Genomic DNA, 22,979 nt, shown 5'->3' on the forward strand with positions numbered 1-22,979 from the left:
GTGTGTGTGTGTGTGTGTGTGTGTGTGTGTGTGTGTGTGTGTGTGTGTGGGTGTGTGTGGTGTGGTGTGGTGTGGTGTGGGTGTTGGGGCTTTTGGCACATTGTCACAATAGCCTTTAATTCTTTAGTCTCCTGGCTCTGATAGTAGCTGCCCCTTCCCTGAGATGGGAGGGTGAGGAGCAGGCTTTCATGTCCTTCTGCTTGTTGTCCCTTTCCCTTGTGGGGGAAGGAAGTAGGTGCTTCTCTGGGGCCAGAGGATGCCCCCCCTCCACCAAGGTGTGTATGTGGGGGGATTGGTGGAAGTTTAAAGGGCCTCTTTCTGTGCCTAGCCTTCATGCACAACTCCCCTTCCACTCCAGAATACAGGTGCTGCCCCTGCCTGCATGGTGGGAGACCCTGTGTGAGGGTGTGCAGGGCAGGACGCAGCGGAGTCCCTGAGACCCAGAGGAGTGCTTTCTGTAAGCAGCTACTGCCTGGGCGCTAGGGACACACGCCTGGCCCCAGGGGCTTCCCCGGGACTGCCAGTTGGGCCAGTACTAGGTAAACAAGTACCTGGACTGATCTCACATCGAGAGGGGTGGATGGAAAATCAGCCTTCAGCCGGAGTACTCAGGTGCCCTTTGATCTGAGATGTGAATAACAAGGAGCACCAGGGGAAGTGTGTTCCAGGCAGGGGCAGAGGCTCTGTGGATGAGCTTGGCCTGGTCAGAGAGCAGTTAGGAGGCCTGAGGGGCTAGAGCAGAGTGAAGGCAGTAGTAGTTGAGATTGGTGGCCTTGGAGGCTGAGGCTGTGAAAATAGGAAATTGATGTTTTGCATTTTCTCGGCATGTGATGGGGGTCTTGAGGGATTTGAGTGATGAGCTGGAGGAAAGGGTTTCTGGCTGCTGTGTGGAGATGGATTGTGGGAAAGAGGCTGCAGCCCTGGACCCCTCTCCCCACCCCATCCTTGTGCAGAACCAGCAAAATCTTTGCTTGGATTCTATCTGGGGAGGGCTTGCCGGTCCTTCATCAGTGATTCACTGATTGCAGGCCACCTGGGCTTAGCCATGTTCTTTTCTCCCAGTGAAGTGGTTGCTCAGAGCACTGACCCATTTGCAGGGAGTGAACAGCGCAGAGATTCTCCTGAACCCCGGGGATGTGGGGGCCAAGGTCTTGCCCCGGTGCCACCAGAGAGAAGCATGGCTCTCCACTGCTGGGTGGCCTCAGCCGGCTGCAGCCCTCCTGGCCTCCATCCCAGGGCGCATGCTGTGGTCTTCGGGTACGCGCACGTTTAATGCAGGGCCGTGGACTGCTCGTGCCGGGTGAGCCCTGGGAGTAACGTGTTGGAAGAAGGCTGAGGATTGAGTTGACCTGGCCTGCCCGGGAGTGCTAGGCCAGCCTCCTGTCCATCTTTTTGATCAGGAATGTTTATCCTAGGGCTGTTTTTTGGGGCTGTGGCCCACAGGCGTAGCTGAGCGCGAGTGGGGAGCAGCCGGTGGCGGTCTCTGGTCTGGAATGAGCATGGCTCAGGGTGTCAAGACAGATGGTCCAAGGAGCTGGAGGGTCTGCACACCAGTACTCCCGTTTGCCTTATGCAGCCCTCCCAAGTGGCTTTGGGCAAAGGGTAGGACAGGGACTTTTTTTTTTTTTAAATGTCATTTCGGCCTGTGCTTTGGCTTTCCATCACGTGGCAGGCGCTCTGCTTGGTGCCTTCCCGAACATTTGTCTGACTCAATTCCCACAACTGCCCGTGAAGTAGTTTATCAGCTCCATTTCACGGATGAGGAACCTGAGACAGGAAACGAAGTCTCCCGCCTGATATTACCGCTGGTGTGGCAGCACTGGGCCTTGAACCTGGGAGTTCGGTCTGAAGGAATGCTGGGACCCTTTCCTTCGCTCCACATCTGCTTTTCTGTCGGCTCCCTGATGGGAAACAGGCCCGAGCAGCTGGGGCCGAGGCCTCGGGATGGCCGCCACGCGGGAGAGGGCAGAACCCTGTGGCTAGACCTGTACACACACAAGCCAGGGTCTGTGGGGGTCAGGAATGTCCAGGTCTGTAAACAAAGGAGGTGTTTATTAGTCTGTTTAACGGATGAGCCTGTGATGGGACTGTCGGGGGCTACCCAGCAGTTTATCCTTGGAGTGGGGGTCAGAGCTCAGGTTCTGGTCACACTCGGGGTTTTGGTACTTGTTCGTATGTGTAGGAAGTACATTTATTTAGTGGAGATTCTTTGTAGTCAAGGGCAGCAGTTCTCAACATTGCTGTACATTAGAATTATTTGGGGAACCTTTCAATATTCCAGGCTCCACCTTAGACCAAGTATTTCCGAACCTCTGAGATGGGCCTGGGCATCAGCATCCCAGGTGATTCCATGCTGAAGCCAAGGTCAGGAACCCCTGGTGCAGGGCTGTGAGGCCACATCCCTCCATACCAGAAAACATGTAAATTGGTTTTATTCTGAAAGGTCTGGTGGGGGGTGGGGTCAGGTTATCTTTAAAAAACAAGATCCTCGGTTACTCATTGAGCCCCGTCTGGGTGCCCGGCTCTGGGCATGTGTGTGTGGGGAGTGGGCTCTGGAGGCCCAAGAGCTGTGGCTTGGCTGACCAAGAAGTAAGTCTGGGGGCTGGAGCCCTTGGGAAGAGTCTGGGGAGGGACGAGGGGCCGGGAAGGGTGAGAAAGAGGAGGTAACGGCTGCTTCCCCGAGTATCTCTGCCTCGCCCCGTCAGCCCACTCCCATCTGTCTCTGCCAGGCCATGGTGGCGTGTTACCCAGGCAACGGGCTGGGGTACGTGAGGCATGTCGACAATCCCCACGGCGATGGGCGCTGCATCACCTGCATCTATTACCTGAATCAGAACTGGGATGTCAAGGTAGGGGTTGGGGGGTCAGGGTGGGGGTGGGAGTGACGATGAGGCGGCTGCATCAACCCCATTTTGCGCGCCCAGCTCAGCTTCTGGCACTCTCCACGGCGGGGCAGTGCAGTGTCGGCCTGCTGGCTGGCTCTTCCTGGGAAATGGCACCTCCTTGTCTCCAGCTGACCGGGTGGTGGCAGCACCACCCTTTCCCATTTCCTGTCTTTAGTAGCTTCCTGCCTGGCTCCATGGTGACGCAGACTCTGGGCTGTCATTCACTCTGAGAGCCTGAGTGGTGGGAGGGGGTGATGTGTGCGGCTGCCACATCCAGAGCCCAGGGCGGTGCAAGGCAGAGGCTCCAGGCTGGACCCGCCAGCCTCCTGCCTCATCCTCTGGCCTGCCCCTAGGTGCATGGCGGCCTGCTGCAGATCTTCCCTGAGGGCCGGCCTGTGGTTGCCAACATTGAGCCCCTCTTTGATCGGTTGCTCATTTTCTGGTCTGATCGGCGGAACCCCCACGAGGTGAAACCAGCCTATGCCACCAGGTATGACCGATACTTGTGGGGGTGTGCTCAGGCGTCCCGCTCTGTGCCGACAAAGTCCTGTCAGACCCCAGGAGTGGCTAGGAAGTGAAGCGCTGACAGGGGCCCAGGTGGAACAGAACCAGGCCCATAAGGGTGGACTGCAGTGTCACTGTGGATGTGGTGGCTGGGATTGAAGAAGAGTCATGCTCACTGCCCTTCGGGGCTGCTCTGGTCCCCAGGTACGCCATCACCGTCTGGTATTTTGATGCTAAGGAGCGGGCAGCAGCCAAAGACAAGTATCAACTAGGTACCTGCTTCCCAAATGGCATCCCGTCCCTCAAGCCCTTCCTGTTCCGTGTACCTCACAAGGCCTCAAGTCCCCTTATCCACCTCGTCAGTCTCTTCCTAAAGTTTGCAGCTCTTTTTTTCTCCCCTCTGCCCATTTTCCCTAGGCAGCCCTGTCTCCTGGGCACCCCCAGCATGCGGTCCTCTCCTCCATCTTCCCACATTCTGCTTGGCCTCTGCGTCCCTTCCCTGGTGACCCCCTGTCTCCTCTCGCCTCACCCCTAGCGTCCGGACAGAAAGGTGTCCAAGTACCTGTGTCACAGCCGACTACGCCCACCTAGTGGCCAGCCCCAGAGCTGCATGGACAGACAGCCTGCCCTGACTTGGGGAGAGCCTTCGGCCCCGTGCTGCCGGCCCAGCCCCCCACCAGTCTCGGTGCCTGCTCCTTTGCTGCCACCACCGCTGCTTCCGGCTTTGCCTCCGGCCTGCCTGGTGTGGAGAGCTCCGTCTGACGCTGAGGACCAGGGAGGAGAGACCTCTGCTGGCCTGTGATGGGGGCTGGGGCTGTGACCTGGGCAGGGGCCGGTGTCGGGAGCTACCATCACTGGCGCTGGGGCCCGGTGGCTTGCCCTGTCCGGTTGTGCTCCTCTCAGACGGGGAGAGCTGGAAGGAGCCGTTGCCACCTCCCACCAGGCTGCAGGATCGGGGGCTGGGGATGTCATGGCCTCTTGCTGGCAGAGGTTCGTTGGGGGGACAGTATCCCCAAGCCCCCCACTCCTCCAGCCTGGAATGTGAAGTGACCCCCCAACCCCTATGGCCACGGCACCTTCTGGACTAGGCTGCCCCTGCGTGGGCAGGAGAAAAGGTGCTGGGAGGAGCATGGGTGTGAAGAGTCCTGTCAGCCAAGAAAGAAATAAAAGTTTACCTCAGAGCTGCAAACGTCTGATTCTCCCGCTCCCTCTTATTGGTAAGGAGACGACCTGTCCATCTGCAGTTTGGGGCCTTTATTGACCAAAGGGGGAAAGGAGGTCCGGGAGCCGGTGAGCAGAGGGCAGCTGAGCCCGACCACAGCGGGCCACCAGGCGGAGCTGGAAGGCTGGGGGGATGTTGCCCAGGCCAGTGCATTGCGGGGTGAGGTCGATGTTGGTGGGGCTCCCCACAGGGAGCAGGCAGAACTGCTGCAGGATGGCGGTGAAGAAGAGGAAGATCTTGGATCGCGCCAGGCCTGCGCCCAGGCACATCCGTTTTCCTGAGGAGACAGGGATGCAGGGTGGGAACCATGCACCCCTGGGGCCTGCCCAGCCTCGTCTCCTCCCTTCCTGGCCCAGACCTGGGGCAAAGGGCATTAAGGCATCGTTGCTCTGGAACTTGCCCTTGTCGTCCAGGAAGTCGGTGGGGTTGAAGAAGTCTGGGTCTTTTTTTTTTTTAAAGATTTTATTTTATTTATTTGACACAGAGAGAGAGAGACAGCTAGAGAGGGAACACAAGCAGGCGGAGTGGGAGAGAGAGAAGCAGGCTCCTGGCCGAGCAGGGAGCCCGATGAGGGGCTCGATCCCAGGACCCTGGGATCATGACCTGAGCCGAAGGCAGACCCTTAACGACTGAGCCACCCAGGCGCCCCGAAGCAGTCTGGGTCTTTGAACTGGGTGGGGTCCCGGTGTGAAGACACGAGCAGAGGAATCACAAAGGCGCCCTGGGGGGTGGGGTGCACAGGGGTTATCCTGTGCACTTGGTTAGTCATCCAAGACCCCATTTAAAAGCCAGTGGGAAGGTGGGCCTTCTTTTCTGCTCCCAGGGCACATGCTCAGGGCTGATGGTTTCAGTTATAGGTGCTCCCAGGCCCGCACAGAATCCCCATGCTTGGTGGGCACCTTGGGCGGAAAGTAGCTGCGCAGGTGGGCGTCATGGGTGAGGGCACGTGGCAGCCCCAATGGCAGCACGCTGATGAAGCGCTGGATCTCGTGCAGCACGGCGTTCGTGTAGGGCAGGCGCTCCTGGTCCTCCAGCCTTGGGGTGCACATCCGCCCTACCACAGCATCCAGCTCGGCCTGCACTTTGGCTGCTGTGGGCAGAGGATGTGAGCTGCGCACGCCCTGGCTGCCAGCCATCCCCAAACCCTAGCCCCCACACCCCAGGCTTTCCAGCTCCCGCACCTGCCACCTCTGGGTACTTAAGCAGAATGAGGAGCCTATAGCGCAGAGTGGTGCTCGTGGTCTCGGTGCCGCCAAAGAAGAGGTTATGCGTCGTCATCACCAATGTCTCCTCCTGGAAATGGCTCTCTGGGTCTTCCTGTTCCTGTGGACAGAGATGGGTGCTGCGGCGTGCCTGGCACCTCCTGGTGGGCGGCAAGGGGAGAGTTCTATGGTAGCAGGGGCCTGCACCTTATCCATCTGATCCAGGAAGCAATCGATGAAATCACGGGGCTCCCCAGGCTGCCGCGTCTGCTGGTGCCGCAGGATTTGCTCAGAGATAAAGACCCGAAGCTCCGTGAAGTTTTGAAAGATTCGGTGGTGCGGGCCCGGGAGCCAGTCAAGGAAGGAGGGGAAAATGTTGTACATCTAGGGGGACAAGACCGCAGCAAGACCTCGAACAAGTCCACTAGTTCCCCTGTGGGGAGATTGCACCAGGACTTTGATGTTCTAAGTTCTAGAACTCTCCCCTTCCAAGATTCTAAGACTCGACCTAATGATCCAAGGTCGGTAGGTCTACGTACTCCGGGTTTGGCATAGGTTAGGCACAGGAGGGAGGGTCTGAGGCTGGCCCTCTCACCTCGCCCCATCTGGAACTCATAATGCGGACGTTGTCATGGAAGAGGTCCAGGAGCCTCAGGAACTCCGGGTCCTCATAGCCATAGCGGTTCCCGAAGACCACCGAACAGATAACGTTAGACACAGCATTATCTAGTAGCCGCCGGGGGTCGAATGGCGTTCCTGGGAGTCGGAACAGGACAGGGTCTTTTCGCTGTGGCTCCGCTTACTGACTTCGTTCCACGACAAATGTCTTCCCGCGTCCGCCGCCTTGCTTTTTAAATATTTTATTTTTAAGTAATCGCTACACCAAACTTGTGGCTGGAACCTACAACCCTGACGGAGAATCGCTTGCTCTACCGACTGAGCTAGCCAGACACCCCACCCTACCCCTTCTTGATCATGGCCACATCCCCACCAGGCCGCACCAATGGTGGCTTGAAATTCGCCGAGCAGACAAGCCGCTTCCTCCAGGATGCGCTCCTCTATGGTCCGCGTTCCCAGTCCGAACTCCTTTAGTGCTCCCAGCGCAAAATTGCGCAGCGTCCCCCAGCGCCGCCCGTTCGAAAACACGACGCCTGGGGGTGGGGCACAGAAGGGGCGGGCCGGGGTTGGCCACGCCCCATCCTGGAAGCGTTCAGTTTTGGAGCTGGCTTCCTCGCAACCCTTCAATTCTGCTGCTTTCAGACCTCTTGGTTGCCACCCCAGCCTTCTCGGCCCTGTCCGCACCTTGGCCCCACCACTGCTGCTCTCGATCCTTCACCAGTGCTTGCTATCTTTGGCTTTGACTCTTGGGCTCGTCTCTTCTAGTGGCTGCAGCAGAAACCAGCGCCCACCCCCCCCGCCACCCATTCGGCTCCTACACTTTAGCTCCGCCCCACCTTCTCGCTGTTTGCCTTCATTGGCCTTCTCATTCGGCCCCGCCCCATCCCCCCGGCCCCGCCCTTTATCGCTCAAACTGGGTGGTCCAGGCCCTCACTTCCACAGCCTGGAACTCACCGTTTCCGCGGGTGAAGCGTTCGGAAACAGCCATGGTCCCGCGGCCGGAGAAGGCATCCGCTTGCAGCACTAATGCGTCCCGCAGCGTTGAGTAGCCGCACAGCACCACTGCAGGGCGCGGGCCCAGCCGCACTGTGAACACTGGGCCCCAGCGGCCAGAGAGCTACGCGGAGCGGGTGCTCAGCGCGTCCTGGTCCGGGCTCCTGACCCCTCCTCCACCCCAGAGCCCCCGCCCCCAGCTCGCTCTTCCTTCCGACCCAGGAGTCCCCATCTCATCCCCTCATTACTGGCGGAGGAGGTCAGATCCCCACCTCCTTCCTCCATCCGCAGGAGTCCAGGCCCCCAGCTCCCTCTTCCCAGGGGATCTACAAGACCAGGGCCCGAGCCCTCTGCACCCTCAGAACTAGCCGTCTGGGCCCTCGGTACTCTCCTCCCCGCCTTGAACCAGGAGAACAGACCCCTCGGCACCCCTTCCCGCTGCCCCCCGACCTGCCTTCTTACTCTAGGCTCCTCCTCCCTCAGGACCCAGGAGTGTGGGGGGGGCGGGGAGGGAGAGGGGGATCCCAGGGCGACTCTGCCAGGAACCAGGAACTCAGGCCCACTGTCCCTCTCCTCTCTCAAGCAGATGTCCAGGCTCCCGGCTTCCACCCCTAGTCTCCTTCCTTCCTGGAACACAGGACTCCGGCCCCTCAACCCTCCTCAGGACTCATGGGGTAAGAGCCCTCAGCTGTCTTCATTCAGAGAACCAGGACCTCCAGCGCCCCAGCCCACGGTCGGGGCTACCTCCATGAGTGCACGGTCGGGGCTACCTCCATGAGTGCACGGTCCGGGCGTCCGGACTCCAGCTGCAGCAGGTTCCCCAGCAGTGGGAGTGCCATAGGGCCCCCTGAGTCTGGGCACCCTGAGCACCCCAACCCCACCTGGCTAGGGCCAGCAGCAGGAGGAGCAGCGGCACTGTGATGCCCATGAGCATCATGCCCTTTAACCTCCCTGCCTGCCCTTTGGGTCTTGGGTGGTGCCCCCGCCCGGATACCTGGATACCCGGAGTGGGAGTGGTGGGAGAGGTGGGTGTCTCCAGGCTGCTCATATTGCAGATTCCCCAACCCAAGGTCTCCACCCAGCCCCCCAGCTCTGTCACTGTTGTGCCAGGCGCAGCCTGCCCTATTGGGCAGCTTTGTTGTGCTAGCATTCCATGTCAATACACCTGACCAACATGTGCACCCTACTGAGCCTTTGGGTCCTTGGGGTCCATCTTCCTTGACCCGTAGGTGTGCATTTCTGAATCCCCTGGCCACCTTTGGGCCCGTGACCCCCTGAATGCTGTACCCTATACTTCTGATTCCTAAATACATTTTTGACTTCCAAATACACTTCTAAAAACACCCCTGGTGACATACCCATTAGCCTGGCACTCCTGTGCCCTGTGCTTGTGATTCCTAGGGACAGGCGCCTGAGCCCCTGTCACTTCCATGCCCTTGCTCTTGGAACCGTGTATGCTGTACCAGTCCACTGTTCAGGAAGGCGACCCACCCTCCCGCAGGCCCCTGCCTGGCCGGATCCGGCCTTCCGCCAGGTGCCTGGCACAGGGCCCAGACCTGGGGAGAGGATGGGGACGGCACAGCCTCTGGGACTGGCCTTGTCTCTGGGAGTGTCTCTCAGGGTCTCTGTCTCTCTCTGTTTGTCTTTGTTTCAGCTCTCAGCGTCTTCCTCTGTGTTTCTTTGTTCATCTCTCTCTCTCTCTTTCCGCCTCTGTTTTACTCTGCTTCTGTTCCTGTTGGTATCCCTCTCAGTTCTCTTTCCCTTCATCTCCCTCTTTCCCTTCATCTCCCCCTTCCCCGTCTCCCTGCCTCTGTCTCTGCCCTGGATCTCCCGACCTGTCAGGCTTTCTCCGTCCAGGAACCCTGGAGAGCCGCCCTCTCTGGGTCTCTTCAAGAGCAGGCGTTTGTCCTATTCGCTTCTGTGTCCCCGGCACTAAAACAGTGCTCAGCGCACAGTGGGTGCTCAGTAAATGTTTGTAGAGCCAATGCATGACTCTATCCCGATTTCTGTCTGTCTCTGTCTTTAACTCGGACTCTATTTTCCTCCGTCTCTGTCTTTTGCCAGATCCTTGTGACCGTCTCTCTCCTTGTCTGTCTCTGTGTCTCACCTTTTACGGCTCCTGTCTCTCTAGTTCCCTTTTCCTTCTGCTCTCAGATCTCTGTCTCTCTTCATCTCTGTTCCTCTCAATTTCTAGCTCTGCTTTAGAATCTCCTTGTCTTCCTTCTCTCTGGGCATGTCTCTCCCTTCCTGTCCGTGCCTCCCTGTCTCTCTGTGTCTCTCCTAGTCTTTGGTTTTCAGGATCTCTCCTGTCTCTCTGCATCTCTCTGTCTCTCTCCATCTCTTTTTTAGTACTTCCATGTGTTTCTCTTTGCTGTCTCTTCATCTTTCTTCCTCAAGACCTCGGAGTCTCTCCCTCTCTCTCTCCCCCTCCGTGTCCCTGCCTGGGCCCTTGGGGCAGACTCTGTGGTTGGGCTGTGGTGAGAACAGCGTGGGGATTAAGGAGCCAATGCCTGGTGTGGGGACCGCCTATAAGTCTCAGCAGAGCATGTCCCAGTTTCTGGATGGCCTTGAGGAGACCCCGTTTAGGGTATGGTCATCCGGGCCACCTCCACCCATGGCTGGGGAGCCACCACCACCCTGCCTAACTCTGACTCCACGGAACCGAAGACGCCCCATTCATTGAGAAATGCTTCTGTCAGCAGGATGTCAGGCTGACAAATCCAGTCCCAGGTCAGGAGGCCCCATGCCCGGGACTGCTATCCCCACCCCAAAGGGAGGAATTGCAAGACAAAGGAATAGTCTGAGTAGTCTTCCAGTGTCTTACTTCTCCCCTTCATAGCTCTTCCTCTCTGGACTTCTCTGGCCATTTCTGTTTCTTTATCACTCTCTCTCTTCTCTCTGTCTCCCCATTTCTCCATCCGTGTACCCCTCTGCGTCTCTGACTTGTGATGTGGAAGGGAGCAGTGTTCGAGTCTGAGTTCTGTTCCCAGCCCTGCCTGCTTCCGGCTATGTGATCTTGGCCAAATCATTTCACCTCTCCGAGTCTCTAAAAGTGTATAATGTGGGACGCTTGGGTGGCTCAATCGGTTGAGCATCTGCCTTCGGCTCAGGTCATGATCCCGGGGTCCTAGGATGGAGCCCTGCGTCGGACTCCCTGCTCAGTGGGGAGTCTGTTTCTCCCTCTCCTCCTTGCTCGTGGTTTTTCTCACTGTCTCTCTCTCTCAAATAAATAAATAAAATCTTTTAAAAAGTGTATAATGGGGCGCCTGGGTGGCTCAGTTGGTTAAGCGACTGCCTTCGGCTCAGGTCATGATCCTGGAGTCCCTGGATCGAGTCCCACATCAGGCTCCCTGCTTGGCAGGGAGTCTGCTTCTCCCTCTGACCCTCCCCCCTCTCATGTGCTCTCTCTCATTCTCTCTCTCTCAAATAAATAAATAAAATTTAAAAAAAAGTGTATAATGCTTCTTTGTCTTATAGGGAGATTTAAATGGGGGCATTTATAGTGAATAGGAAGCACTGTGTAAGTATTAGTGTTATTTCTCAGTCTCTGTGTCTCTGTCTCTGGGTCTGTCAAGTTCTCCCTGCTTCCATCTCCATCTTGTATGGCACCCTGCATCTCTTGCAGACCCGTCCTGTGTATCTCTGGGCTTCTGTCTTTTTCTCTGTCTTGGTTTCTCTGCCTCTCTGTCGTCAGGCTGTCGTCCGGCCCTTACCCCAGGACACAATTTCTCCCAATTTCTAGCCACTCTAAGGGTGAAGGTAGAACTAGTCAGTTCGGTGTCTCCTTTGAGCCAGACCTTCCTTCTCCCCATCCTAGGGGGCTGCCCTCCTCCCTGTAATTCAGCCCAGGCAGGTTTGAATCTTTTATAAAGATACTTTATTAGAAAATTATAAAAACAGCCCCCAAAAGGGCGCGCGATAGAACGAGGCAAGCTCTTCTCCTTCCCCTTGCGTTTCTCTGCCTCTGGGGGCGCAGACCAGGTCAAGATAGGGGTTGGGGGCTGGGGAGGCGGCAGGCACAGGTGCGGGGAAGCGAGCGTGAGGGCGATGGGATGGGGGCACAGCGGAACGAGCAGGTGACTGGGGCAGCCCCCGGCCGGCCTCCCCGTCCACCCGCGAATCTGGAAGGGCCGTGGCGTCAGCGCATGCGCAGGCACAGCTGGAAAGGCCGCGGTAAGTTGCCCAGCCCGGAGCTGAGCGGCGTCAGGTCGATGTCCTCGGGCGCCCCCAGCGGCTGCAGCGAGAAGCTCTGCAGGATGGCGGTGAGGTAGAGGAAGAGCTCCATGCGCGCCAGCGACTCGCCCAGGCACAGTAGGCGACCTGCGGGGGTGGGAGGGTGCGGAGGGGCGGCGAGATAAGATGGGGTGAGGGGCTCCAGTCGCACATTCTCGGAGAAGAACATACGAAGCTAATGACTGGCGACGTCACAGAGCCACCCTTCTAAAAGTCTGGGAAAGATGCATTAAGTAAATCCGGGGCCAAAAAGGATCTGGCGGATACAAGAAGTTCATGGGTTCGAATTCTGACTCTGTCATTACTAGTTCTGTGATCTTGGGCAAGCCAGTTTCTGGGTATTTAAAATGGGGATGATAAAAAATAAAATAAAATAAAATAAAATAAAATAAATGATAGTATTGCTTCATTAGGTTGCTGTGAATGCTAAATGCAGGTAAAGAAATGAGAATATAATGCCATGTAGGTCATACTGCGTGTCATATGTTACTCTAGGCACTATACTGATATTAATTAATTTAATCCTAACAATTCCAAGAGGTGGGCCTTGGAATTCTATCGATCATTCTCCATTTTATAGATGTGGAAGTTGAGGCACAGAGAGCTGAAGTAACATATTCAAGGCCATTATAGCTAGGAGACGACAGAGCTGGGGTCTTGCTGGAAAACCTCTTAGCCACCACTCTAATAGGTCTTCTTAAAAGTAGCGCCTGGCACACAGTAGGCAATATGGTAGGTGGCTTATTATTGTTATTCCTCCCTCCCCCTTTCTATTTCTGCTACTGAGTTAAACAGGAAAGATTTTTTTCAGCAGGATAAAGACCAAAGCCGAGGAAACTAGAACTGCTCACCTGCGCCACCCAGTGGGGAGACTGACGGTGACCGCTTCCAAGTTGAATTAATATCCTACTTCCCCCTCCTCCCTCCTCAAGGATTTTAGCCATTATCTGCCTATGGGAGCAGAGTTGGGAGGGAAAACAAATGTCTCCGCACATCCAAAGCTGAGGATGCGGTGGGATGAAGAAACGAGAGGGTTTGGAGAGTGGAATGAGGAATGAGGAATGTAGGTAGGAATATGGGACCCCAAAGACCCTGACTCTTGTCCCCATGGCTCTCACCAGCTGAGAAAGGCATGAAGGCAGGGTTCTTCTTGAAGGACTGATTGGCATCCAGAAAATGCTCAGGGTTGAATTCCTGGGGCGTCAGGTAATGGCTGGGGTCATAGTGGACTGTGTTAAGGAGGGTGATGATATCCGTGCCCTGTGTGGGTGGGGAGGCAGAATCAGTAGGGGTAGAAGGTCTGGGAGATTCTCAAGCTGAAATCTCACTCCACAGGGCTGGAGGCCCCTGGAACTTGATAAAGGGGCATGGAGCCCAGGACTCCGAACAGGGATTCAGGAAATGTGTGTCGCTGTCTGGAGTTACACGTGATGGGTGCTGGAAGCCGTGTTGACAGGGATGGGGGGGTACCTCCCCTTGTCAGAGCAGATTTGGGGTTTCTGGGACTAGGGAGAGTTCTCTCAGAACAGTGTTTAGGCACAGCGGGTCCCCAAGATGAAGTCTTAGACCCTGGGGATGCTGGAGAGGGGTCCTAGGAAGGGGAGCTGTATTGGGCAAGGGGTCTGAGGTTCAGGTCAGGGTCCAGTCCATTATAGTACTGAATAGGCCCTGGGAAGGGGCTGAGGTTCTGGATTTAAGAGCTTCAGATGTCTGTTGCTAGGGCTTGGGATGCCAGTCACTAAGGCCCGGGGTACTGATGGCTAGGGCCTGGGATCCTCCTTGCTAGAGACCCGGATGCCATTCGCAAGTCTGGGATGCCTCTTCCTAGTGTGCCAGACGTCCATTGCCAGGTGCCCAGCACACCTTGGGTATCAGGAAGCCGCGAAAGGCTGTGTCCCGAGTGACGCGGTGGGGCAAGTTCATGGGGATGACGTCTGCGAAGCGCTGCACCTCGTGGATCACCGCGTCTGTATAAGGCATGGCCGCTCGGTCGTCCAGCGCCGGCAGCCGCGCGCGACCCACCACGCGGTCGATCTCCTCCTGTACGCGGGCTGGAGGTGGAAGGGGGAGCGTTAGTCAAGGGTACCAGTGGGCTCGACTGGGCTCCCAGTCGTGTGCATGCGTGCATGTGTGTGTGGGGGTCCAGCCTACGCTTCCCAGTAGGGACGCCGCTACAGAGATGCCTATGATGGTTAGCAGGAGCCTCGAAGGGAAGGGTTGGTTTGGGAGACGTAGGTGAGAGTGAAAATTAGGTTGGTGCCAGGGCTCCTAGGGGCGGGGTTGTGCGGGCGGGGCTTAGGGGCTGCCGGGAGTCCAGGTCCCGGATGGGACAGCGGGCGGGGTTCGAGGACCAGGCCGGATGGAGGGTGGGTCGAGTGGGTAGGCTGTACGAAAGCCCGGAGAGATCGGGGGTGGGGCAGGCGGTACGGATCCTAATAGACTCAGTGCTGGAGGCCAGGGTTCCGGGATCCGCCCAGAGGCGGGGTTTGGAGAGGTGGGGGGGTCCCAGACCGTGCTGTGTGGGCGGGTGGTCAGACAGCGAGGGTCAGACTGATGGTTCCTGGCTGGCCCTGTGGCTGAGGCTCGGGGCCAGGCTCTAGCCGACTGTTGAGATCGGGGCGCTGAGGCCGGACGCGTGCTGTGTGGTCAGGGTCAGGGGTGGGCCGCAAAGCAAGGCCACGAGGGCGGGGTCCAGGTTCCGGCCGGCTGTGTGAACCGCGGGAGCCTGTGGATGGGGTCGGCCTCCGTGTGGGTTTGTGGGTTTGGCTGGGGGTCTCAGGCGTAAGCTGGAGGCCTGGGCTATCTGGCATGCTGGGCGGGGCCGTGCCCATTGGTTGTGGGCGGGGCTTAGAGGTAGGCGAGTTGAGGCTCGTGGGGCCCGAGTGCCCAGCAGGTGTGCCCCGCGGCGCTGTGTGCAGGATCTCCGAGCCAGGCTTGGGGCGCGCTCACCTTGCACTTTTGGGTACTTCATGAGCACTAGGAAGGCGTGGCGCAGCGTGGTGCCCACGGTCTCGGTGCCGCCAAAGAGCAGGTTATGTGTGGTCATCAGCAGGGTATCCATGTGGAAGTGACTGTGCGGGTCCTGCTTCTCCTGCGGGGGTTGAGGGGTGGGGATATGAGCCCGGGCCGGATCACTGATCACAGGCTCGGAGTCTGTGCGAACCGCTCCCCACAGATCTGCACGCCTCCTGCTGGGTGTGTCCGTTCAGTCCCTACCCTGTTTAACTTTCTTTCCTCGGGGAAGCTGGGGAGCGCGGAAGGGCCGGGTAGAGAAAATCTCAGCCGCAGGGCCCACGATTAACAGATCCTTAAGGACTTCTTAATGAGCTGTTAATTGGCGATGGGCCCCCTAGTGGCCAGGTGTTCCAACTTCACTCCCCAGATGTAGGGAGACCGGTCTCAAACCCGCTCAACCCGGGATCCTCGTTGGTTTGAGGCGGAGGGAAGCAGGTCAGACCAGAGATGCGACTTCCAGGCCAGGCTTACTTGTGCCATCTTGTTGAGAAAGCAATCGATGAAATCCCGGGGAGAGCTGGGGTCGAGGGAGTCCTGGTGGTCGCGGACGCTGCGGGCGATGAGGTCCTTCATGCACCCGTAGTTCTGGAAAAGGCGTCGGTGCGGCCCGGGTACCCAGTCCAGGAGGCTCGGAAAGATGTTGTACAACTGGGGATGAGGGAGAGTCGGAGGGGTTTGGAGGATCAGGTAGCGCGCGCGCGCGCGTGTGTGTGTGTGTGTGTGTGTGGAGGGGTTGCCAGCGAGGTCAGGGTGGAGCAGGTAGGCACGGGCGGGGTTTTGTGGGTCAGCTGGGTTCTGGAGAGACCGAGGTGGGGCGGGGGCCCTCGGTGTCTGTGGCAACTTGGTGGGGAGACTGACCTTGGCTAGACAGCTTAGGGCGATGCGGGGGCGGAGCCAGACGGTCCAACGCATCCTCTCCCCGCCCACTGTTTCCCGTTTCCCGGGACTGGATGAACCCCAACCCTGTCCCGCCCAACCTGGGCCTCCTGACCTCTCCCCAGGGGCCGCTCATGATTTGGAAGTTGTCACTGATGAGGCGGATAATGGTGAGCAGACGCTCATCGTCGTAGTCAAAGCGGCTGCCGAAGATCACAGAGCAGATAATGTTGGACACGGAGCGGCTGAGCACAAACGTGGGGTCGAAGGGCTTGCCTGCGAGTGAGGGGCGGAGGGGGTCAGGGGGCGCGTTGTGCAACACCCCAGACCCCGAGCGGCACTAGAGCGCACGACATCCAGCCCAACCATGCCAATGGGACTCGCAGCACAGAGCAAATGGTCTTGGCCACCTGACCTGCAGCGTAACGCCCCGGGTCCTTGGCAACACGCCAGGCAGGACAGAACCCACAACATCCTTTGGCACAATGACAACACCACCAAACAACGGAACAGGCTATTCTTCACGATACAACACACAGCACACACCACACAAAACAACATACATACAATACACAACACAATACAATCGCGCATCAGGGTCTGCCAACACCACGACCTCACCCAGAAATGGCACAGCAACACGACACCTGACACCCAATGATCCGACGACGGAACAGATCACAGACAATAACGCATGAGGCATCACAACAACAGCATGGCCCGGAAACTGAGTCTGGAGTTAGGTCGACATAGTTTGGATTTTGGCTTGGCCGCTCAGTGAGCCGACTTCCCTTCTCTGAGCCTTGGTTTTCTCGTCTGTAAAATGGGCTTGATGACAGTCTTCTCCTCATGGAGCTGTTGTAAGGAGTCAGTAAAAGTGTGACTGGCTAAGGGCCTGGCCCATCCTGAGCCTGTGTGAACCACGGTGGTGTGGTAGGCTGAATAGTGGCCCCCCCAAATATCCATGTCCTCCTCTCTAAGAGCCTGTGAACACGTGATTAAGTTAAGGATTTTGAGATGTGGAGATTATTCTGGTTTATCCACGTGGGCCTAATGTAATCACAAGGGAGGCAGAAGGGTCTGAGTAAGAAAAGGTGACGTGTTGGTGGGGAGAGAGGGAGAAAGAGAGAGAAGGGAGGGAGAGATTTTGGAAGATGCTATGTTGCTGGCTTTGAAGATAGGGGAAGGGGCCACAAGGCAAGGATGCTGGGCGCCTCTAGAGGCTGGAAAAGGCAAGGAAATGGATTCTCCCCTAGAGCTTCCAGACTGAGCCAGCCCTGCCAACCCATTTTAGTTTTATGGACTTCCAGAACTGTAAGAGAACAAATTTGTGTTGCTTTAAGTCACTAAGTTTGTGGCTTTTCTTTTTTTTTTTTTAAATAGCAGCCATAGGAAACTAACTCAGGCAGTCATTATTGCTTTATTTACATCATATCATTTAATCCCTGAAGCATCACTGGCCACATTCCCCCCCTCAAAAGCCAGCAAGATTTGGAGATCAGGGTAGAGGGCTGTTTGCTTCTCTGCTTCAGTTTCTTCTCCTGTAAATTGGGGTTTATAATAGGATCTCCTTCACAAAGTTCTTGGAACAGTGCTGGTTACTTTTATTTTTATTTATTTTTATTTTTTAAGTAGGCTCCATGCCCAGCATGGAGCCCAATGCAGGGCTTGAACTCACGACCCTGAGATCAAGACCTGAGCTGAGATCAAGAGTCAGATGCCTAACCAACTGAGCTACTCAGGTGCCCTAAGTGTTGGTCATTTTTATTTTTTTTTCATGGGTGCGCAGCTTTGACCTGGGTTCACATCCCAGCTCTGCCACTTCCTGGGCACGTGACTTAAATCTTTCTGGGCCTCAGGTTTATCCTTGTAATAACTTCCCAGGGTTTCAGGGGAGGTGAGATGTGTTCATACATGTGAAGAGTTTAGTATAGTGCCTGGTCCCCAGGAAGCACTCAGTAAATGGGCATTAGTGTGTTGAGTATGGACCTTAGACACAGGTTTAAATCTTGGCTCCTCCACTGACTAGCTTTATTATTTCAAGCCAGTTAGTTGACCTTTCTGTGCCTCTGTTTCCTCATCTGCAAAATGGATCGTTCAGAGGCTTAAGGGGCTTATGCGTGAAAGTGTGCTTAACACAGGGCCCCACAAGTCGTGCGTTCTCAAGAGTGTCATCATCACCATCATCTTCCACCACAATTATACAAACTGCGTTCAAAATATCACACAGAGGGGCGCCTGGGTGGCTCAGTCGGTTAAGTGTCTGCCTTCCGCTCAGGTCATGATCCCGGAGTCGCCCTGATCGAGTCCCACGTGGGGCTCCCCGCTCGGAGTCTGCTTTTCCCTCTGCCCCTCCCCCCCTCATGCTTTCTCTCTCTCTCAAATACATAAATAAAATCTTTTAAAAAATAAATAAAAAATAAAAATCTTTCCTTTAAAAAAATACCACACGGAGGGGGCATCTGGGTGGCTCAGTGGGTTAAGTGGTGGACTCCTGTTTTCTGCTCAGGTCATGATCTCAAGGTCAGGAGATCAAGCCCCGTGTGTGTCACCGCACTCAGCAGGGAGCCGGCTTGAAGATTCTCTCCTTCTGCCCCTCCCTGCCCACTCTCTCTCCCTCCCTCTCTCTCTCTGATAAATAAATCTTAAAAAAAAAACCCAAAAAAACACCACACAGAGACAGCAACAGAGAGGCCGCCACATACCTTATCCGGTCACCATTACCTCAAGGAACACAGCACCGGAAGCCGATCCACCTCCAGGGGGCGCCACTCTTACTGCGGGCCAAGTGAGGAGCCTCCAGGGGTTTTGAGCTGGTGCCCACACTATCTGGCCAGTCCTGACTACTAAGTAGGATGGGTGTGAGTTAGGGGTTATCTACTGCGTTTGGGGACCCCAACCTTCAGTTTTCTTTAGCTCTGCCAGCAGGAAGCTGCCTTCCTCCAGGATCCGCTCCTCAATGCTCCTCTTTCCCATCCCGAAGTTCCGCAGAATCTGGACAGAGAACCTCCTCAGGACCTTCCACCGGTCCCCGTTGGAGAAGGCGATACCTGGAGAGAGGAGAGGGGCCAGCTCAACTGATGCACTTGTCCCCAAGACTACTGCCATCCGAGTCCCCTTTCCTGGTGTTTGCTGGGAGAGAGACTGAGAATTTGGAATCTACCCCCTCCTGGGAAGTCCTACATAACCCTCCAGGCTAGGTCAGGTGCCACCTGAGCTTCCATAGGGCTCTGGGCTTCCTCACCATAGTCTTTATCACTCTGCCTCTGTTTCCCTCAACACAGACCTGATCACTCTGGATTATCACAGTCTGGCCATCGAGCTATCTCCTTCTCTAAGCTGTGAAGGTGGGGGTGGGAGTGGAAGGAGGGAGGGGCTGTCTTGGTCACCACTGTGTCCCCAGCATTGCCAGCGCAGAGCTTACCACATGGGAGATGTTGGTGAATGCTTATTAATTAATGAAAGCACAAATAAGGGAGAAAGGAGAAATAAACACTGAGACATTGGGACTTCATCCAGGAACAAGACAGACCCTGTTCTCTTCTTTCCCTGGACTCAGGGTCTTTGCACAGGCTGGTCCTTCTTCCAGAACACTCTTCACCCTCTGTCTGCTCCTGACTGGTGATCTTCATCTTTTAGGTCTCAACTTAGAGGTCCCTTCCTCCAGGAAGCCCTTGCTGGCCCTCCCTCCCTGCCTGACTCAAGTGCTTCCTCTGGGCTCCCAAAGTTTCCCTGCATCCCCATCCCAGCCCTGACCACTGTAGGTGGTCATAGTCTGTTGATGGGACTACAGTAGGATAAGGTCTCCGATATGTTTATCTGTGATTTCCCTGGAGCAAGCAGAGAACTAGATGCTGAAGAAGAAAAAAATCTCAGTGATTGCCTTGTATTGTCTGCATTATCTCATTGACTTGTAACAACTTTCTCGTGCTAGCTGACTCAGGGTCAGAGAGAGGAAGCCACTTGTCCAAAGGTACATAGCCAGTAAGCAGCAGAACCCTGTTTTTTGTTACCCTCTGTACTATGTATTGAAGAATTAGATGGTAGCTATTTTTAGTAACAGATAATGTTATATCCAGATGTTCTCTGTGCAAAAGTAGCAAGGTGACTTTCTCAATTGCTCTGTGTCCACCTCCTTGCATTTGGTGTACGTGGACTGGTGAGGTCATAAGATCAAGCCCAGGAAGGGGACATGAAGGTGGAAAGTGTATTCAATACACAATAGTGGGTTTTTGCCTTTAACCAGAGCTCTTTACTTCCAAATTCTGGAGCAGCTGGGACTCATCTAGTCAAGGGGACAGGGGGAGCCCTAGGGCTTCTTTAGGAGTAGAAGAATAGTCCAAGGTGCAAGCCTCCAAGATCTCCTTTTCAATCAGAGCAACTTTCTGCCAACTTACTCTCTCTCTCTCCTTTGTCATTTATTGGGCCCCGTCATATATGGCTTCTTTTGAATAAATGATTAATGTTAAAAAAAAAAAAAGAAAACCCACAAGACTAGGTGATTTCCAAACCTAAGGAGGACAGAATATTGAGATAGAAGAGGTTTGGAGTTGATGTGAGTTGCTGGATGGGTGGATTTGGGTTTGGCTTTGGATGGGGATGACAATGGGCAATGGGGGGGGGGGTATGGGACTCAGGATAAAATTGGGTTTGAGGTTGCCGATGGGAATGGAGTTGTGTGGAATGGGAAGGACTGGTAGACTGGGGTTGAGATTGAGCTTGGGCTTGGGTAGATATGTGCCAGGGTTGGTTTTGGTGTTGGTAGTTTGATTAGGGTTGAAAATGGAACTGGGGACTGAAAACTTCAGTAGGTGATTGAGATAGAAGATAGGGCGAGGGAGAAAAATGATGGTGGAGTTCAGTTTGACTGAAGGGTTAGGATGGGGTTGATAACAGATTTTCAAGTGGAGACTGGGAGAGGGTTCATAATGGAAATGGAGGGAGGGAGATGAATCAGCGTTGCAGATACAGATGAAGTTGATTTTGGAATGGGGAACATGGAGGTAAGGTTGATGAGGACTGGGTTGAGGTGGGCAATGTGGGCTGGGCCAGATAATTTGGCCACTTGACTGAGATGGAAATTTGATGATGTGGTTAGGCTAGAGGTAGGGATTGGGATGAGAATGGGGTTGGAGTTGGATGGAGGTGGGGATTGGTGTGGAAGTGCATTTCAAGATGGTGGTGGGATGTGGGGATAGGGAAGGTGAAACAGACTACCTAGACTAGCACTGTCTGGTGCCATCCTAGCTGGTGTAATTGGTGAGATCAGTGGCCCTGAGTATCACTAAAATTGGGAGGACAGTCCCCCACCCATACCCCCTCCCTCAGTGTGGAATGAGTTGGGGTGGAGAAGATGGGGGCAGGCTTACCATTGCCCTTAGTGAAGTTGAAAAAGACAGGGTAGTCACCACGGCCACTAAAATCCTCCCCTTGGTCCACAAGGGCCTCCTTCACAGCTTGGTATCTGCTGAGGACAACCACGCGCCTGGGCCCCAGGTGCACTGTGTACACCGAGCCATACTCCTTGCTCAGCTGGGAGTAGGAAGACAGACGTCACAGGGGGGTCTGGGGCCCTGAGACCCCTCCCCCAGTTACTCCCCCCTCCTCCAAGCCTAGGTCCTTGCACCTTGGTGAGAGAGGTCAGCATGTCTTGGGAGCGCAGCTGCAGCAGGTTTCCCAGGAATGGGAGAGGCCTGGGGCCTGGAGGCAGCCGGCCCTTGCCCTTGGAACTGAGGATCAGGAACAGACAGGTGAGAGCCAGGAGCCCGAGCAAGATGGCTATGCTCAGACTGTCCATGATGAAAGCAGCTGCAAGCATCTGGGGGGCAGAGTGGGAAAGGGCAGGACTGGGAAGGGAGTGGGATCCCTTCACTCCGCATCTCCTGGGACTTGCCTTCCCCAGGCCCTAGAAGTGAGGGCAGGTGAAGAAAAGAAAGGAGGTAGGGAGAGTCAGGGACAGGGAAAGGCCGGGGATTGAGGGAAGAGAAGTGGAGAGGAGGGGAGGGAGAGAGAGAGGACATGGAGACAGGCAGAGACAGTCAAAATACAGTGAGACTGACAGTAAGAGAGACAGCAACAGACAGAGACAGACAGAGAGACAGAGAGAGACACATGGAGATAATGAGGGATGTGGAAAAACCAAGTGAGATATCTGAGTATCTGTAGATGTCCGCCTATCATCTATCTGTCTGTCTATCATCATCTATCATGAGACCGAATCTCACACAGAGACAGTGATAAGAGATAGAGACACACGGGTAGAGACAGACAAATGAAGACACAGAGCTAGAGAAAGACAGAAGACAGAGATGGAGAGACAGAGAGACACATACTTCCTGAGAGACATACAGACGGACATTGAAAGAGAAAGAGCAGGAAAGAGAGACAGAGCTAAACAGAGACTGAGGGAGAGAGAGAGAGAGTGACACAAAAGAGAGATGCACTGAGACAGACACACAGACACACACACGGAACATTAGACAGAGACACGCAGAGACAGAGACCAAGACAGACTGGAGACAGGGAAGGGGACAGAAGCAGAAGCGGAAGTGGAGGGAAAAGAACCAGGGGTTCTGACCCCAGGGGCTCAGTCCACAGAGAGATGCCACCTTCTGGGTAAAGCACCAGCACCGAGGTCCTGGTGCCCAGCCCCCCTGCGGGCTCTAAAACACATATCAAATGAATGAACACAGAGCCAGAGAAAGCCCCAGAAAGACAAGCCCAGGGGCCTTGAGAACCCTCGAGGAGGTGACAAGGGAGATCCCAGCCAGTCTTAGCGACAGATGAAGCCGGTGACCCCTCTCTTGAGAGCCATCCTCCTCTGTGACCTGCACCTTGTCCTTTACCTGCTGAGCGGAGGTGTGATCTGCTCCAGTTCTGTGCCCTGCAGCTCTGGGTATGCCTGAGGGGTGGAGGCTGCTCTTAAATCATCTCTGTCCACACCCCCTGCCCCCCCCCACCCCACGCTGTTTTCCCAATGACTTTTAATCCCTTCTATTTTCTTGCCTTACCTTACTAATGGCTTGGGGCTCGCAGCCAGCTGGAGTGATGCCTCGGCTGGGTACCACTCCTTGGGAGCCCTCCAGTGGCCTCTTTGAGGCTGACCTCAGCTCTCCTTACTGTGCTCAGTAGTGGCCATTTGCCCTGCAGTAGGCAAAATCTTTTCCATTTTTTTCTTTAAAGATTTTATTTATTTATTTGAGGGGGGGTGCGTGAGTGAGGAGAGGGGGAGGGAGAAGGAGTATCTGAAGCGGGCTCCACGCCCAGAGTGAGCTTGACACTGGGCTCCATCTCATGACCCTGAGATCATGACCTGAGCCAAAATCAAGAATCAGAGGCTTAACCAACTGAGCCACCCAGGTGCCCCAAAATTTTCCTTTTTTTTGCCATTTGGGGTCCTGAGTCTGGTTTTGGGTCTGATCTGGGGTTTCG

At 55.5% G+C, this 22,979-nt stretch overlaps 3 protein-coding genes across 3 annotated transcripts in view; 1 reads left to right on the forward strand and 2 right to left on the reverse strand.

Annotated features, from left to right (window-relative positions):
* The window catches only part of EGLN2 (egl-9 family hypoxia inducible factor 2), a 7,732-nt gene extending 3,154 nt beyond the window's left edge, over nucleotides 1-4,578 (forward strand). Inside the window, exons 2-5 of the mRNA XM_032390505.1 lie at nucleotides 2,730-2,849; nucleotides 3,239-3,375; nucleotides 3,594-3,661; nucleotides 3,925-4,578. Of these exons, the coding sequence (XP_032246396.1) occupies nucleotides 2,730-2,849; nucleotides 3,239-3,375; nucleotides 3,594-3,661; nucleotides 3,925-3,980 (381 nt within the window). The 3' untranslated portion in view covers nucleotides 3,981-4,578. The remainder of the gene's footprint in view (nucleotides 1-2,729; nucleotides 2,850-3,238; nucleotides 3,376-3,593; nucleotides 3,662-3,924) is intronic.
* Nucleotides 4,579-4,643: 65 nt separating this feature from the next.
* LOC116623226 (cytochrome P450 2F2-like) lies at nucleotides 4,644-8,263 on the reverse strand. The gene is made up of 10 exons (XM_032390166.1): nucleotides 8,195-8,263; nucleotides 7,386-7,548; nucleotides 6,815-6,964; nucleotides 6,409-6,569; nucleotides 6,021-6,197; nucleotides 5,793-5,934; nucleotides 5,511-5,698; nucleotides 5,266-5,332; nucleotides 4,970-5,047; nucleotides 4,644-4,888 (listed from the first exon to the last, which is right to left on the reverse strand). The coding sequence occupies exons 1-10, from the start codon at nucleotides 8,261-8,263 to the stop codon at nucleotides 4,644-4,646; spliced, it is 1,440 nt and encodes a 479-aa protein (XP_032246057.1).
* A 3,142-nt stretch (nucleotides 8,264-11,405) lies between these two features.
* LOC116623446 (cytochrome P450 2F5) lies at nucleotides 11,406-22,445 on the reverse strand. The gene is made up of 10 exons (XM_032390653.1): nucleotides 22,394-22,445; nucleotides 21,175-21,366; nucleotides 20,918-21,080; nucleotides 18,449-18,598; nucleotides 15,664-15,824; nucleotides 15,144-15,320; nucleotides 14,607-14,748; nucleotides 13,521-13,708; nucleotides 12,776-12,917; nucleotides 11,406-11,744 (listed from the first exon to the last, which is right to left on the reverse strand). Exons 2-10 carry the CDS (start codon nucleotides 21,364-21,366, stop codon nucleotides 11,563-11,565), a joined length of 1,497 nt encoding a protein of 498 aa, XP_032246544.1. The 5' UTR covers nucleotides 22,394-22,445; the 3' UTR covers nucleotides 11,406-11,562.
* Between the last annotated feature and the right edge of the window lie 534 nt (nucleotides 22,446-22,979).

The sequence above is a fragment of the Phoca vitulina genome, unplaced genomic scaffold (assembly GCF_004348235.1).
Source record: "Phoca vitulina isolate PV1807 unplaced genomic scaffold, GSC_HSeal_1.0 scaffold58, whole genome shotgun sequence".
In the NCBI taxonomy this organism is placed as follows: Eukaryota; Metazoa; Chordata; class Mammalia; order Carnivora; family Phocidae; genus Phoca; species Phoca vitulina.